This window comes from Tenrec ecaudatus, chromosome 4, assembly GCF_050624435.1.
Source record: "Tenrec ecaudatus isolate mTenEca1 chromosome 4, mTenEca1.hap1, whole genome shotgun sequence".
Taxonomy (NCBI): Eukaryota; Metazoa; Chordata; class Mammalia; order Afrosoricida; family Tenrecidae; genus Tenrec; species Tenrec ecaudatus.
Window position 1 is genome coordinate 9,431,901 of NC_134533.1, and position 13,629 is coordinate 9,445,529.

At 59.7% G+C, this 13,629-nt stretch overlaps 2 protein-coding genes across 4 annotated transcripts in view; one reads left to right on the forward strand and one right to left on the reverse strand.

Annotated features, from left to right (window-relative positions):
• Window positions 1-428: 428 nt before the first annotated feature.
• Window positions 429-7,871, forward strand: ZFTA (zinc finger translocation associated). 2 transcript variants are annotated; one of them, XM_075545566.1, is made up of 5 exons: window positions 429-633; window positions 2,696-3,190; window positions 3,733-4,101; window positions 4,353-4,895; window positions 5,208-7,871. In XM_075545566.1, the coding sequence occupies exons 1-5, from the start codon at window positions 492-494 to the stop codon at window positions 5,684-5,686; spliced, it is 2,028 nt and encodes a 675-aa protein (XP_075401681.1). In that variant the 5' UTR covers window positions 429-491; the 3' UTR covers window positions 5,687-7,871. The 2 variants fall into 2 exon arrangements, with proteins under 2 accessions (XP_075401681.1, XP_075401680.1); XM_075545565.1 differs by lacking the exon at window positions 3,733-4,101 and having other exon boundaries at window positions 452-633.
• Window positions 7,872-7,878: 7 nt separating this feature from the next.
• The window catches only part of RTN3 (reticulon 3), a 60,884-nt gene continuing 55,133 nt past the window's right edge, over window positions 7,879-13,629 (reverse strand). For both annotated transcript variants that reach the window (XM_075545564.1, XM_075545562.1), the window contains exons 5-7: window positions 13,010-13,056; window positions 11,123-11,181; window positions 7,879-9,799 (exon numbers count right to left, since the gene is read on the reverse strand). In XM_075545564.1, coding sequence (XP_075401679.1) covers window positions 9,754-9,799; window positions 11,123-11,181; window positions 13,010-13,056 — 152 coding nt within the window. In that variant the 3' untranslated portion in view covers window positions 7,879-9,753. The remainder of the gene's footprint in view (window positions 9,800-11,122; window positions 11,182-13,009; window positions 13,057-13,629) is intronic.

Here is a 13,629-nt window from a genome sequence, read left to right on the forward strand (position 1 = left end):
CGCGGAGGTGCCCCGAGGGGGCGGTGGCTGTGCGCCGAGCTGGGGGGAAGCGCGTCGCTGTGGACACGGGCGCCCCTAGCCACCTCGGCCAGCCTTCGGGAGCGGGGAGCGGAGCCCCGGAAGCGGCAGTGCGGAGCCGCGAGGGCGGCGGGGTCTGCGCTCCTGGCGGGCGCCGGCTGCGGAGCCTCGGCTGGGCTCGGCGCCTCCCGCCTCTCCCCCCGAGCCCCCCGCGAGCTGGCAGGAGGAAATAGCGCGCGGCCCCTTTAAATTTACCCAGGAGCCCTTAAAGGAGCCCCAGGGGCCCCAGACAGGAATCCCCACCCCGGTCCAGCCCGCGCCGCCGAGCGAGCAGCCAGCCGTCCGTGCGGCCGGCCGCCTGTGCATGCGCCCCGCGCCCCGGGGCCCCGCGCACCCCGCGCCCCGCCCGGGCCGCCGCCGGCCCCGCGGCCCCGCGCCCAGCCGCCCCGGGGCCCCGCTCCGCAGCGCAGCGCATGGAGCCCGGCGGGGACCACCGGAGCCGGAGCGGCGGCGGCGGCAGGGGCGGCCCCGGGCCAGCAGCGGCCTCGGCACGGGGCCGACGGCTGCCGCCCGCCGGGTCGGGAGGCGGTGCGGAGCCCGAGGACGACGACGGCGGTAAGCGCTGGGGCCGGCGACCCGGGCGGGGGCCCCGGCGTGGGGGAGGGGAGGGCTGCGGCTCCGGGCTCCGGGCCCCTCTCCGCCGCCGAACAAAGGGGGGGACGCGGGCAGGGCGGCCGGGGGCGCCACCTGGCGGGCGCGGATCGCGGCTGCAGGGCCAGCGGGGAGCCCCCCGCCCGGCTCCCGGGGCGGCCTCGGGGCTCGGGCGGATCCCCTCCCCCTTAAAGGCCCCGCCTAGGGGGCCAGGCCGCGGGGGCCCAGGGGGCCGGACGCGCCCGGGCGCTGGCCATGGGCCGCTTGCACTCGGCCGCCCCCGCCCCTTTCTGGGTCCGACTCCCCGGCGATCGCTCTTATCCAGCTGTCCCCTCAAAGTGTAGTCAGACCCCGGGTCCCCTGGGGGCGGGGGGCTTCCCCCCAGAGCCGCAGAGTTAAATCGGACTGCCCCCTCGGCTCGGGGCCTTTTTCTTTCAAGTCCCACGTTCTCCCGTTGAGCCTGGGGGGGACCCGCCACCGCCGTCCCCCGTCGGGCTGAGGGGCTGGACTCGCCCACTAGGACACACGACAGGCCCCCTTCTGCTGTTATCTCCCCCGTCGCTTCAGAGAATGTTTGCCACATGGGTCAGCGCTAGTGCTTGCAGCCAGTGCGCCCCGCTCGTCGCTGTCAGCGCCGCTGCCTCCTGTCACTGCCGCCGGGACGAGGCGTGCAGACCCCGGAGGGTCCCGCCGGGGCCCCGGGAGACTCTGCCCCTGTCTGCGTCCCCTCCCCTCTCGGGGCAGGAACTCCCCTGCCCCTTTTGTTTTTAAAAGAATCTCGGCTCCTCCCCTTTATTCGGCTCTTAAAGGGCCAGTCCACCGTAGACTAGCTGGGATCCAGCGCTGGCAGGATGCTTAGAGACCAATCTAGATCAGACAAAGGCGCTTAGGGCCCCAGCACGGGTGACCTCTCGAGGGTCACAGAACAAGTTACCTGTGAAGCCAGGACTCGAACCCAGCTCCCTAGATGTGAAGTCAGTTCGTTTTCTCTGGCTTTACTTTAAAAAGAAAGAAAGGTGTGTGTGTGGGGGGGGGGCGAGTGACAGGAGCCCTTTCTGATCTTGTCTTTTGTCTACCTGACCCTTTGATTTTCCACTGGGTGGAATCCCCACAATCTGGCCGTTCAGTCTCTCTGCTCAGGAGACCATTTAACAAAATAAACTAGGTCCCTACCTCATACGGGAGGTAGGGGCCCACTGGGGTCTCTGTCCCTTTGGCAACGGGAAGCGACACGGGGTGAGTGGGCTGTGCTCAGCCTCTCCAGCAACCGCCCATCCGAGGGCTGGGCGGTGGCCAGCTCCCTGCCAAGAGCAAAAAATAAATCCCCAGAAAGGCTTAATGGGCTCCAGTGGGCTGGTGGCCACTCCCTGCCGCAGTCTCTTCAGCCGCCACTGTGATGGTCCTCCCGCCCTCTCCCTCTCCCCAGCCAGGGTCATTGGCTCTCGCGGACGCTAGGGGACCCAAGGTCTCCTTGTCCTGGAAGTGCTGTCGGCCTTGTCCCCGGGAACCTCCCAGTGGTTGCCTGCATTGGGAGGAACTGACAGTGTTTAGCACCTACCCCGCCCACCCGTGGGTGAGGGGTGTCGACTCTTAGGAGCTGTATTTGAGGCAGCATTGGAAATGGGAGAAGATTCCGGGTGGGGCCCTCCTGGCCGCGGCCCCAGGTGGGTGGGTCCCGAGTGCAGCCCTGGATGCAGACAGATGCCCCCTTTGTTTCTCCGGGCCCCCCTGGCTGCTCTGGCCGGGACTGCCCAGCATGCTGCTTGTCTCCAGGATTCACTCTTTCAGAAAGGGCCCACACAGACCCTCTGCCTCCCTGGCCCCCATCTTCAGCGTCCCCATCCTTTTGTGCTCCATTGTCTTTTAAAGGGACCGGAGCTCTTTGTCAAGGGGCCCTGTGGCAACTCCCTCGGAGGCCTCCCCTGATTGATGTCTCCATCCCTGCCCTGCCCTTGAGCAAAGCCTCGGGTCCCCACCCAGGAATTTGGAGGTTGAAAAACGCTGTCTCCCTTCCCCTCCTCTTCAGGGCAAGATCTGCAGCTGGAAGGGGGTGCCTTGGGGTCCTGGGGAAGTACCCCTCTGTCCTCCAGGGCCCGGGGCCCAGCATCAGCAGGCAGGAAATACTCTGACCACTGTGAGGCCCGGGCCTCGAGACCCGGGAAGAGCCGAATCCCCGGCCGTGACCACCGGCGCTACTACCACGACCACTGGCGGCTGGAGTACCTGATGGACTTCAACCCGGCTCGGCACGGCATGGTGTGCATGGTGTGCGGCAGCTCCCTGGCCACCCTCAAGCTCAGCACCATCAAGCGGCACATCCGCCAGAAGCACCCCTACTCCTTGCACTGGAGTCCCCGCGAAAAGGAGGTCATCAGCAGCAGCTGGGATGCCCACCTGGGGCTGGGGGCCTGTGGAGAGGCTGAGGGCCTGGGGGCCCAGGGGGCAGAGGAGGAGGAGGAGGAGGAAGAGGAAGAGGAGGAAGAGGGGGCCAGCCTGCCAGCTTGCCAGCCCAAGGGCCAAGGTAACCAGGAGCGGGGAGAAGCACAGGTTTGGGAGCCATTGGCTGCTCCTCCTCCTCCTCCTCCTCCACCTCGTGGGGTGAGGTCGCTTACTGCCCCCTGCAATAGTGGGGGCCAGGGTGGGGGTGCGGGGCTCCCTAGTGTCCCTGCTGGCTTTGGCATTCTGCAGTTTGAAAGGAAGGCTCCAGGCGACTACAGGAGGGGGAGCTGGGAGATTGGCAGGGGAGGCCACTCGGGGGCCAGTGAGGGGACAGGAGTGGATAAGGTGCTGCTGACTGGCTGGTGTTTCTGGAGGTGGGGCGAGGGGCTTGGGGCTGGGGAGGGTGGGGCTTGGCGCTGGGGAGGGTGGGGCTTGGGACTGCGCAGGACAGTTGAGATGGAGGAGGAGCGCAGGACTTGAAGAAAAAGGAAGGAGAGGGCTCAGGTGGGCGGGCAGTCAGAGCCAAGTGAGGGCAAGGCTATCGGAGGACCTGGCTGTGGTGGGGGCCCCCCTCGCAAGAGGGCCAGCGTCTCAGTTCCCTCCCTCCCCCCTCCAACCTTCCAGGCAAAGCCCCAGCTGGTGGGGGTGGCCGGCGCCAGCGTCGAGGGGGCCAAGAGGCACCCCGGGCTCGGCGTCGGACCTCCCGGAGGGCCGGGGGCAGCAGGGGGCTGGGGGCCCGGCGCCTGGAGCGGAGGCTGAAGCAGTCCCTGCAGAGCTGGTTCCGAGCCGAGTTTCTCATGGACTATGACCCACGGGGGAACCGGCTGGTGTGCATGGCCTGCGGCAGGGCACTGCCCAGCCTGCACCTGGACGACATCCGGGCCCACGTGCTGGAGGCGCACCCCAGCTCCCTGGGGCTCAGCGGCCCCCAGCGCAGCGCCCTGCTGCAGGCCTGGGACAGCCAGCCCGAAGTGCTGCCTGAGCCCCCACCAGGTGCGAGGCCTATCTTAGAGCTGAGATTCGGAATCGAGGCTGCAAAGAGGGGTTTGTTCCGGATGACTGAGGGCCAAGAATCACCCCTTTACACACACACTCTCTCTTTCTGTCACTCACTCACTCACTCACTCACTCTGGCTGGGGCTTTTAGATTGGGACTGGGGTGAGGAACCAGGGACCCCCTTGGCATGGGTAAGGGCATCCCCGACAGCAGGCTGAGCCCCTCTCCCTCACCCCTTCCCCAACAGACGACAACCTCGTCCCCCAGGACCTGACCAGAAAGTGCCAGGACTCGGCCCCTGCTGCCAGAGCCCCCTCCTCTCAGGACCTCAGCCCCCCAGACGTAAAGGAAGAGGCTGGTTGGGCCCCTGAGAGCCCCCGGCCCGCAGTGGAGGAGGAGGAGGGGGGCCAGGGCGAGAGGGCAGGGGTCCCGGGCCAGTCGCCGCGGGGCCGCGACCACCGCCGCCACTACCAGGAGCGCTGGCGGCTGGAGTACCTGATGGAGTTCGACGGCGGCCGGCGCGGCCTGGTGTGCATGGTGTGCGGCGGCGCGCTGGCCTCGCTCAAGATGAGCACCATCAAGCGGCACATCCGCCAGCGCCACCCCGGCTCCACGCGCCTCAGCGGGCCTGTCAAAGCCCTCATCGCGCAGGAGTGGAGCGAGAAGGCTGCCCATCTGCTGGCCCTGGGGCTGCCCTGCCCCGAGTCCCCCCGGGGCCCGGCCGCCCCCAGCACAGCCTCGGCCTCCGAGCGGGGAGGGGCGGAGGAGGAGCCAGAGGAGGAGTGGTGGGGTGAGCGGAGGACAGAGGTGGGCGGCGCAGGACGGCAGGCGAGCGAGCGGCCCGGAGGTGGCCTGACTGGGGGGGCCAGGGAGGACAGCAGGTGGGCGGAGGGCCGGGGAGGAGGACAGAGGCACCGGACAGGATGGGGCTGGGAGTCAGCCAGGTGGGCAGGAGGGCACAGGTGAGGAGGGGGCGCCAGGTAGAGGAGGGGCTGTGGTTTGCTAGGGCAGAAGCCAAGGGTGAGGGGACGCTGTGGCCATGGCCGGCGTGCCCTCCACCCGCTGCAGTCCCGACCCTTTGTTCGCCCCCCTCCCCCCCTAGGCGACGTCCCACTGTCCCCGGGGGAGCCAACCGAGCGGCCTGCGGAGGAAGAGGACGAGGAGGAGGAGGAAGAAGAGGAAGAGGAGGAGGGTGCGGAGCCCGGGGGCTTGGCCTTTCCGCCCCTGCCCCCGCCCCCGCCGCCGCCGCCGCCGCCCCCCCCGCCCCGGAGCCGGGAGCAACGGCGGAACTACCAGCCGCGCTGGCGGGGCGAGTACCTGATGGACTACGACGGCAGCCGGCGCGGCCTGGTGTGCATGGTGTGCGGCGGCGCGCTGGCCACGCTGAAGGTCAGCACCATCAAGCGGCACATCCTGCAGGTGCACCCCTTCTCCATGGACTTCACGCCCGAGGAGCGCCAGACCATCCTGGAGGCCTACGAGGAGGCGGCGCTGCGCTGCTATGGCCACGAGGGCTTCGGGGCGCCCGCGCCGCGCCAGGGCGCCGCCGACCTCAAGGCGGGCGCCGCGTGCCGGGCGTAGCGGCCCCCCGCCCCCCCTCCCCGCTGGCCGGGCTGGGTACGCTCGCCAGGCGGGCACAGCCCCCGGGGGCCGCACGTTTCTGAGAAGCCAAAGCGGCCCGCCAGTGTTAGCCCAGCCCCGGGGTGGGGGGCGCTGACAGTCAGTATTAGGGTGCGGAGCCCTGGTGCCCGCGGCTTGGGGCGCTCCTGGTCCTGCTGAGGCCCCTTCGCGGAGGCGGCAGGGCCGTGTCCTGTTCCAGCCTCTCCCCGGTGGGGTTTGGGAACCCCACCTGCCGCCAGGGGCATCCGTGCCTGGGGCACTGGCGGTCCCGGCCCGGCCCTTGACCCATGGCATCCGGCTCCCGCACCCTCTGCGTGCCCGCTGCCAGCGGCGACACGCTGCCCTGTGCTCAGCCCCCAGGGCCGGGCGCCCGGCTCAGCCTGCCTTTCTCCCTGCGCGCGCGCGCGGTGCGGGAGGGGCCCCAGCGACCGATCTCCCTGGCAGGTCCGAGAGGGATGTTCATGTTTCGTTCTCCTGTGGAGACCATGTGGCCCCAAGACCAGGCCCTTGTTGCTCTTTGTATTTTATTTTGAAACTGTATTTAATGCTTTTATATGAATGGGGGAGGGGCGGGGAGGGAGCTGTCCCAACCACCCTTATGTGCAAAAGTGTCTTATTTATTATGCGTGTTTCAGAGATTAAGCTGTGAGGTGGCTGGGGAAGAGGGACCCAAAGGGAGGGCCAGGGCAGGGGCAGGTGGGGAACGGGCACCCCCACACTCCCCCCAGGCAGTGACCTCGCTCTCCAAGCCTTCTCTGCTGCTTCACAGGCCTAACACTACAGGTTCCACCCTGGGTCTAAGAGCAAGGTTTAGTCAGCTTGAGGGGTGGGCACAGAGGAATCCTGGTGCCAAGGACAGAGAAGCCCCCAGCTCTACCCTGTAAACTCTCCCTGAATTGGGAGCTGAATTTTCTACCATGGATTTTCTATCATTTTTATAAAACCCAAGATGATGGTCAGCTGGGAAAGACCCCCGTCAGGGGCGCACCCCACCACTCAGATCAGTGCAATGTGTCCCAGAGGCTAACTACAATAAAAGAAAAAACAAAGCCCAACTCCCAATGCAGTGTTCTTTCCATTATGCCACCCAGCCTCCTGTTCTCTTACCGCTAGACTAGTGAATAGGTACTGGGCATGGCCCTACAGGGGGTGCTTGGCACTGCAGCACAAATGGAAGAGGCCTGTCCCATCAGATCGCGGGACTCCAGCGACTGACTGCCCAGTGTTTGGCCCTGCAGGGCTCGTGAGACAGTATTAAGAGCGGGTGAGCAGGGATTCTGGGTGGCACCAAGCCGGGCACTGCCATTCTTTTACTTTCCTTCATGCATGCTGTTTTTTCAGTTCCAGAATGAGGAGTTTTGCCACTCTGCCAGTCAAAATTGTTAGGCAAACTGGGCTGCCTATTCAGATCAGCCAGGCCCGGCAGGAGGTGTGGTGAGGCAGGTAGTCCCCCCCCACCACTCCCCAAGCAGGGAGGGACCACCGGTAGGCCTGGTCAAAATGCAGATCCTTGGGCCTAACCTGTCCCCTTCCAGCCTCACAGGTGAAGTTTCTTCAGATGGCTTTTAATGGTATGTTTGCTCTTCTGGCCAATATGTAAATGTTACTCTGAATACATATTTATACACCACGGTTACTTAGTGACATTATTTGAATATTGTATGTGTATTTGCGAGGTTGTTTGCATCTGCCGTTTATTTTTGAAGTTTTCAGCCTGAGTTTCCTAAGAGGTATGTTGAATAAAAAACTTAAAACCCAGCTTAAGGGTCGCAGACACCTTAGCTTAATGGACCAGCAGCCTAGAGGTGACCAATTCTGTCAATGAAAACCTGGTACACTCCTCGGTTTCCATTTTCCACGGTGACCAGGTGGAAGCTCACTGACTCGGGGGAGGGTGTGGCGCAGCTTGGGTCTTTGGCAGAACCTTCTGCCCTCCCCAGGGAGGTGGCCTTGGCTTCTCCTCCTCCAGAAACCAAATGCACAGCTCTGCTCCCGGGTAATGGAAGCTCTGTGGCCGTGGGGACCCTCACCAGTGTCCACTGTTGGTGGCTGTTCAGAGCTCTGGGAGCCGAGTGGGGGGGGGGGGCTGGCAGCCTGGATGGCTTCACACCCAGACCTGTGTATCACGAATAAAGGCAGCAGGATGACCGCAGCCGTGTTGTTGTTGTTTTATTAAGACCACATCAATCTGCAGGCTTACAAGAAACTCAGTGTCCGCTCCCAGGGGCTGTTGTCCTTTTATGCTGCACACACACCCCCACAGTTTCAGTAGACATTTCTCACCTAGAGGTTTCCTTAAAAACAAAAACACCCCGCATCTGCATGGCACAAAGGTCCGCCTCAGTTTGCCCCCAGCAGCCACAGGAGAGCACCTGCTGAGACAGCAGTCAGGCAGAAGCTTCCAAAGAAAAGTAAGTTAAACAAATGGAAACGAGGCCCCTCTCAACCATCCACATCCTTAATTTGCAAAAAACTGAAGAGGTTTTTTAAGAAGGGAGGGAGAAGCCCCTTCTACTACCTTCCAAGACTGCTGCAGTGCTCTGGGACCTCAGATGTCAGCCCTTCCTCTAGAATCACCAGGGCAGACCCTCTGGGGGGCCATCTCAAAATTGCCCATTAGAGCACCCAGAGGAACTCATGACTTTCTTCCAAGTTGATCGGATGGACTGTAGTAGGGGAGGCAGACCGGAAGTCTCAGAGAAGTCAGGATTCCCTCTTGCTCCCCATCTGCTGGGGGTGGCTCTGCCTCAGGCCCACCCACAATCCAGCTTGGTTACCTTCCCCTCACATTGGTGGAGAGAGGCCCACAGCAGCCGCAGCCACAGTTCTAAAACACAGCTCGGCTCCGAGAGGGCAAAGACCCCACAGGCCCTGGTCTGCTGCCCACACCAGCCGCAGGCAGTCACCGCTCCCTGCAAGCACACCCAGGGCACAGACACGTCATCCCGCACAGATTTGGTCCTTTGGGGCGAACAGTGCACTGAGGTTACAGATGCAACTGGGGAAGAGAAGGCAGATAAAAGATGAAAAAGCAAACAAAACCAACCCAAGCATTGCGTTTCCGTGGTTCATCTCTTCAGACTGCTTGCCCCTCGCCCAGGCCTGAGGCGGGGGACAGAGACTCGGCACTGGAGGAGCCCACTGCAGATTGTTACTGTTTTTTCTAACACGTTTACAGCAGTGTACAGCAGTTACAGACATTTATTTCATAGGAAAAGTACAACCATATTTATGAAACAGCTGGGGGTGGGGTTGGGCAGGGGCAGGGGCAGGGGCGGGAGAGGCAAGCACGCTTCAAGGAAGGAGTTTCCAAAATGGTGCTCGGCAATGGCATCCCCACAGGAAGGACAGACCCGTGGTAGAGCTTCTCCTGTCCTGGGCTGCTGGGGGTGGGGGGGCGCAGCCCCTCACCACCACACTCCTCCCTCCCCTTTCCTGTCGTTTCCAAGCCGGCTCAGGAGCAGGGCTAGAGGAGGCAGGCTGGCTAGGTCTTGCTGTCACCAGTGAATTGAGTGCGAGCTGGACCTCCTTTCGGTGAGGAAGCGGATTAAGGGAGGCTGCTCCTGGTGTGGGGCAGGAAGACAGGATTACAACCCCCAAACCCAATTCCCACCGCTGTCCCTAGGGCATTTCTTCATAAATTAACCAGCATTTCTTAACTTAAAAATAGGGGGAACTACAATGGGGACACTGCGTCAGCCCGAGACACATCCCAACAGGTGAGAAGAGCCCAAGAGCTGTGTCTCAAGCTTCCCTCTCGTCCAACTACCAGGAGAAGCCACCACCAGCCAGGTGCTGATCGATCCTAGTCATTCAATGCTTCATAAAAACTCTTTTTTTCCCCAGTCCAACAATTCCTGTGCTTGATATGGAGGGGTGAAGGGAAAGAGGAGAGAAACCACCAAATTAAAAAATAAGCTTGGGATGCAGGCTGGAGAGACCTCAGTGAGTCCCTTCTGAGACAAGTGACAATGTTATGACTATTACGCGGGGTTTTAGTAATGTATGCAATGTCCGGTTGCGGGGGCTCATTCGGCCTTCTTTTTGGCGATTCCAGGGAGTTTTGCTTGGATCCTAGTAAAGAAGAAAAGGAGGTGAAAGCACAGCGCACTCGCCTTTGCTCTGGTTTCAGCAGACTGGAGAAGTTCTCACAGGTGCCCCCGGCTGGGCTGGGCTGAGCCCCTGGGCGCATGCAGAACCACTCCCACCCTGCACTGCAGGCTGCTGGCTGCCAGAGCCTCCTGGGGCCTACAGAGAGGTTGCAGGAAGGAACGTGAGCACACGGGCAGAAGCCCGGCTTCTCCTTTCTGCAGCTCTGAGGCACACACAGGAACGCAGGGCAGCCACTCGGGCTGCGGGGTAAGCCAGCAGAGTCAGGGGTTAAGGGCACCTAGAAATTCGAGACGGGGCAGGGTCCTCACAAGCCTAAAAGCTGGCACTGATTCCCAGCCTCTCAGAGAAGGAAGGCCACGCCTGCCCTTGGTTCTGGGCAAGGGCATTCAGCAATCCCAAGGTAATCATGATCTGCACTCAGGCCATTCACACCTGGGAGCACCGGCCTCCACTCTGCTTCCCCAAATGAAGCAGACACACTTGGAGCTACTCATTTAGAATAACCAGGCTAAGCTCTTGGCTGGCTTCAGCTCTAGCTCCAGCAGAGACTAAAGGAGGCAGCTGGCCATTCCAGTGCCCCCGCTCATAGCGCCCAACACCGGGGTAAAAACCTGGGGTGTGAGAAGGGCTTTTTTTTAAACAGCATATAAGAAAACGTGGAAAGGGTTAACATTTTAGTTCTAGGTGTTGGGTTCAGAAGCATTTGCTCTAATTAAAAACTTTAAATAAATGAATAAGAAAAGTTTTTTGAAAGAAGTCAGACATGGATATCTAAATGACTAGAGAATTTGAACAATAATACTTCATTGGTTAACAAAATAGCTATTTTCAGCCTTCTGTCCTTTATATCACAATTTCTGAAACGAGAGGCGAGTTTGGCTTAACCCCATCCATGTGATGTGCCTAGAACCTGAGCTGTTTGCAGCAGCGCTTACTGGGGTGGGGGTGGGGGCTGGGAAGGGGGCGCCATGCCTGCTCCAGGATGAGCACATTGGCGATCTAAGGGGGTGATAATGAATGTTGCGGACCTGGATGCTTGGGTAAGTGCAGGACCAGCAGGTGTTCTGTGACCTGCATCTTTCTACATATTTATAAGCTTGAGAAACTTGTGGAGGCAGCAATGGACACTGAAAGGCCAGCTCAAGCAGAGGGGCCTATTCCATGACCCCTCGCCCCCCAAACGCATGATCATTGTACAAGCTGCTGCTGAAACAAGTCCTTGCACTCGCTGACTCTATTAGCCCCGGGTTCCCAGGGGCAAAGGATGACACCCAGTGGACTTACTTGTCCACGATTGCCTTGGTCTGCTTCCGGACGATGCCCACGTAGTGATCGATCTGGGTCTTTGGGGGAAGAAAGCACACACAGCTGGTTACATCGAGATGCACTCAGTCCCCGGAGGCCTGCCTCTTTCGTTAGTTTAACCGCTTTTGGCTCTATTTGTAAACACTACTGACTAGTCTAGAAAATTACAGTAATGCCCACTTTCTTAAAGGATTTTAAAAACTTCAGATTTCAAAGGTTACCATAAATGTCCCACACTTGGTTGACGTGAAAAAACACTTTCTTTAGCAGAGAGAGGTCTGTCTCCCCTGCTCGGAAATTCCCAGGAAACTTCTTTGTCTAGGAGACACTGGGAGCCTGAGGGGGATTCTGCACTCAAACCATGTGTCAGTCACTCAGCAAAGGCCCAAGAGCCAGAAATCCAGTGTGTGGACGGAAACTTCACCCTCGTGCATCTGAGACCTGCTCTGTGGCACTCCACAGTGCACCACAACCCGCCCGTGGCAATGAGCCCTGGCCAGCCTCTCCTTTCAAGTTTCTTTTCAGACACAGCTCTCGCTCTTTTAAATATATAGAATCTCATCACAAGTAAAAGGAAATGCAACATCCCAAAGCCTGCAAGCAGTTACTACTGATAGGGATTCCCTTGCTGTGCGCTCCTCCGCATGCATGTCAGGGAATTAAAGGAACCTCGGAGTAGTTAGAAACAGCAGAAGCTTTAACATAGCCCCCCTAGTCCGTCCCACACAGAGCTACAGCTTGCATTTGAAAAGGTCTTTTCTCTACCATGAATGCAAGCGACTACAAAAATCAAGGCTTTCTGTACTGAGCTGCATTTCAATTCAGTCCTGGCCAAACTGCTGCCTGAGCTCGCACACAGTATGGGAGCGCCACTTCCTCCCCTGCTCCCTCATCTTCTGCACTGTACTGTCTCGCCCTCAAGTGCCTGAGTTGGGCTGCTTTCTGCTCACATGACCTTCGCCTTTGGCCGACTGCTCAGAACACAGCTCACGTAGGCCGGGTGCTTCACATTGGATCTTTCAGGGTAAACGGGAAGGGCCCTGGGAGGAGTGTAATCTCTCACCCCCCCCCCACCCCCATAGCGAAAGGAGCTGTTCACCACAAGATCAGCAGTTTGAAACCACCAGTCCAGTCGGGCAGCGCTACCTCGTCCTGGAGGGCTGCTGCCAGTCAGAAGTGAGCTGGTTCCATTCTGGTCATGGCGAGCTTGGTCACCTTTTACTCTATCTTTCAATGTCAAGCGCTCCTTGGCAGACACGGCCTTGCAGCTCTCAGAGCACTGCTGGGGGACCGTGGCGAAGGCAGGGCGCTGTTTGAACCAGGTTGATTAGGGGTGGCGGTGTGTCTTTACCCATTGGGAGGGGCAGTGCCTGGCTGATGTGAACCACGGTGCTTCTTCAAGAGTCCCACAAAACAGCCAGATCCAGCAGAGGCGCCTTCCAAGGCCTTTGTCTTGGAGCACAGCTTTTATTTAACAATGTCTAGAAACTTGGTTTTTAGACTATCATATCTTCATGTCAATCATGGGCACACTGCACGGAGTTTCTCCCCAACTTTGAAAACCCACCAGGAGTTAACAGCCGATGCGTGTTATTTGCGTGGGTGCGATATACACAAAAGTCATGGTAGCGGATATAGCAATGTGACAGAAATTTAAAAGTGAGTCTCCTTCCTATCCTCTCTCCCCCACACATCTAATTTCTTCTCTTGGAGAACACTAGCTACAAGTCTCTTCTAGGTAGTTAACTTTGGAAAAGAAAGAAAGAAGTGAGATTTATAGAAAGCCTGCTCTGAACTTCCAAAGCCTGAAAGTAGAACTGAGGCCAGTCACACATGTGGGGATAGCTGCAGAGGGCCAACGCTTACCTTGTACTTCTCGTAGACGACAGGAACGCTGAACACAAGCAATTCAGCTAGAGGACAATAAACAAGCGTGAATACCAGACAGTCGCAGAGGCAACACCCTCCCCCCACCCGCCCCCATCAAGCATACAGAGGGAAACCTAAATCTTCCTTAACACAGGCAGAAGTCCCAGAATCAGGCTGCCTTCTTTATTCCAAATTATGAAGATAAAACCCTGATACCTAAATCAACAAAATCTACATAATTCTCCTTTACTTCTCGTTGCTTTGAGGTTTCTTTATAAAAATCCACTGGTGTCGATTCCAACTCATGGTGCCTTGTCGGTGTCAGAGCAGAACCGGGCTCCGCAGAGCTCTCGGTGGCTGGCTGTCCTTGCTCCTGGACAGTCAGAGGCTGCCACGTCTTTACAGTTGGAAGGACCCACACAGGCCTTTCCAACATCTACAGTCTACAGTACAGAGGAGCCCTGGTAGCAGAGAGAGAGAGAGAGAGAGAGACTACTCCCATAAAGAAAATCTCAGAGGGGCAGCGGGGAGGGAGGAGATAAAAATGAGGAGCTGATGCCAGTGGCTTCAGTGGAGAGCAAATGTTTCGAGAATGAGGGCAACGAAAGAACAAACGT

Excerpts from the sequence above, each read along its gene's own strand:
- ZFTA (XM_075545566.1), top strand. The coding sequence starts at position 492 with ATGGAGCCCGGCGGGGACCACCGGAGCCGGAGCGGCGGCGGCGGCAGG. Across the intron at positions 3,191-3,732 it reads TTGCCAGCCCAAGGGCCAAG|GCAAAGCCCCAGCTGGTGGG; the intron begins GTAACCAGGAGC and ends CCAACCTTCCAG. Across the intron at positions 4,102-4,352 it reads GCTGCCTGAGCCCCCACCAG|ACGACAACCTCGTCCCCCAG; the intron begins GTGCGAGGCCTA and ends CTTCCCCAACAG.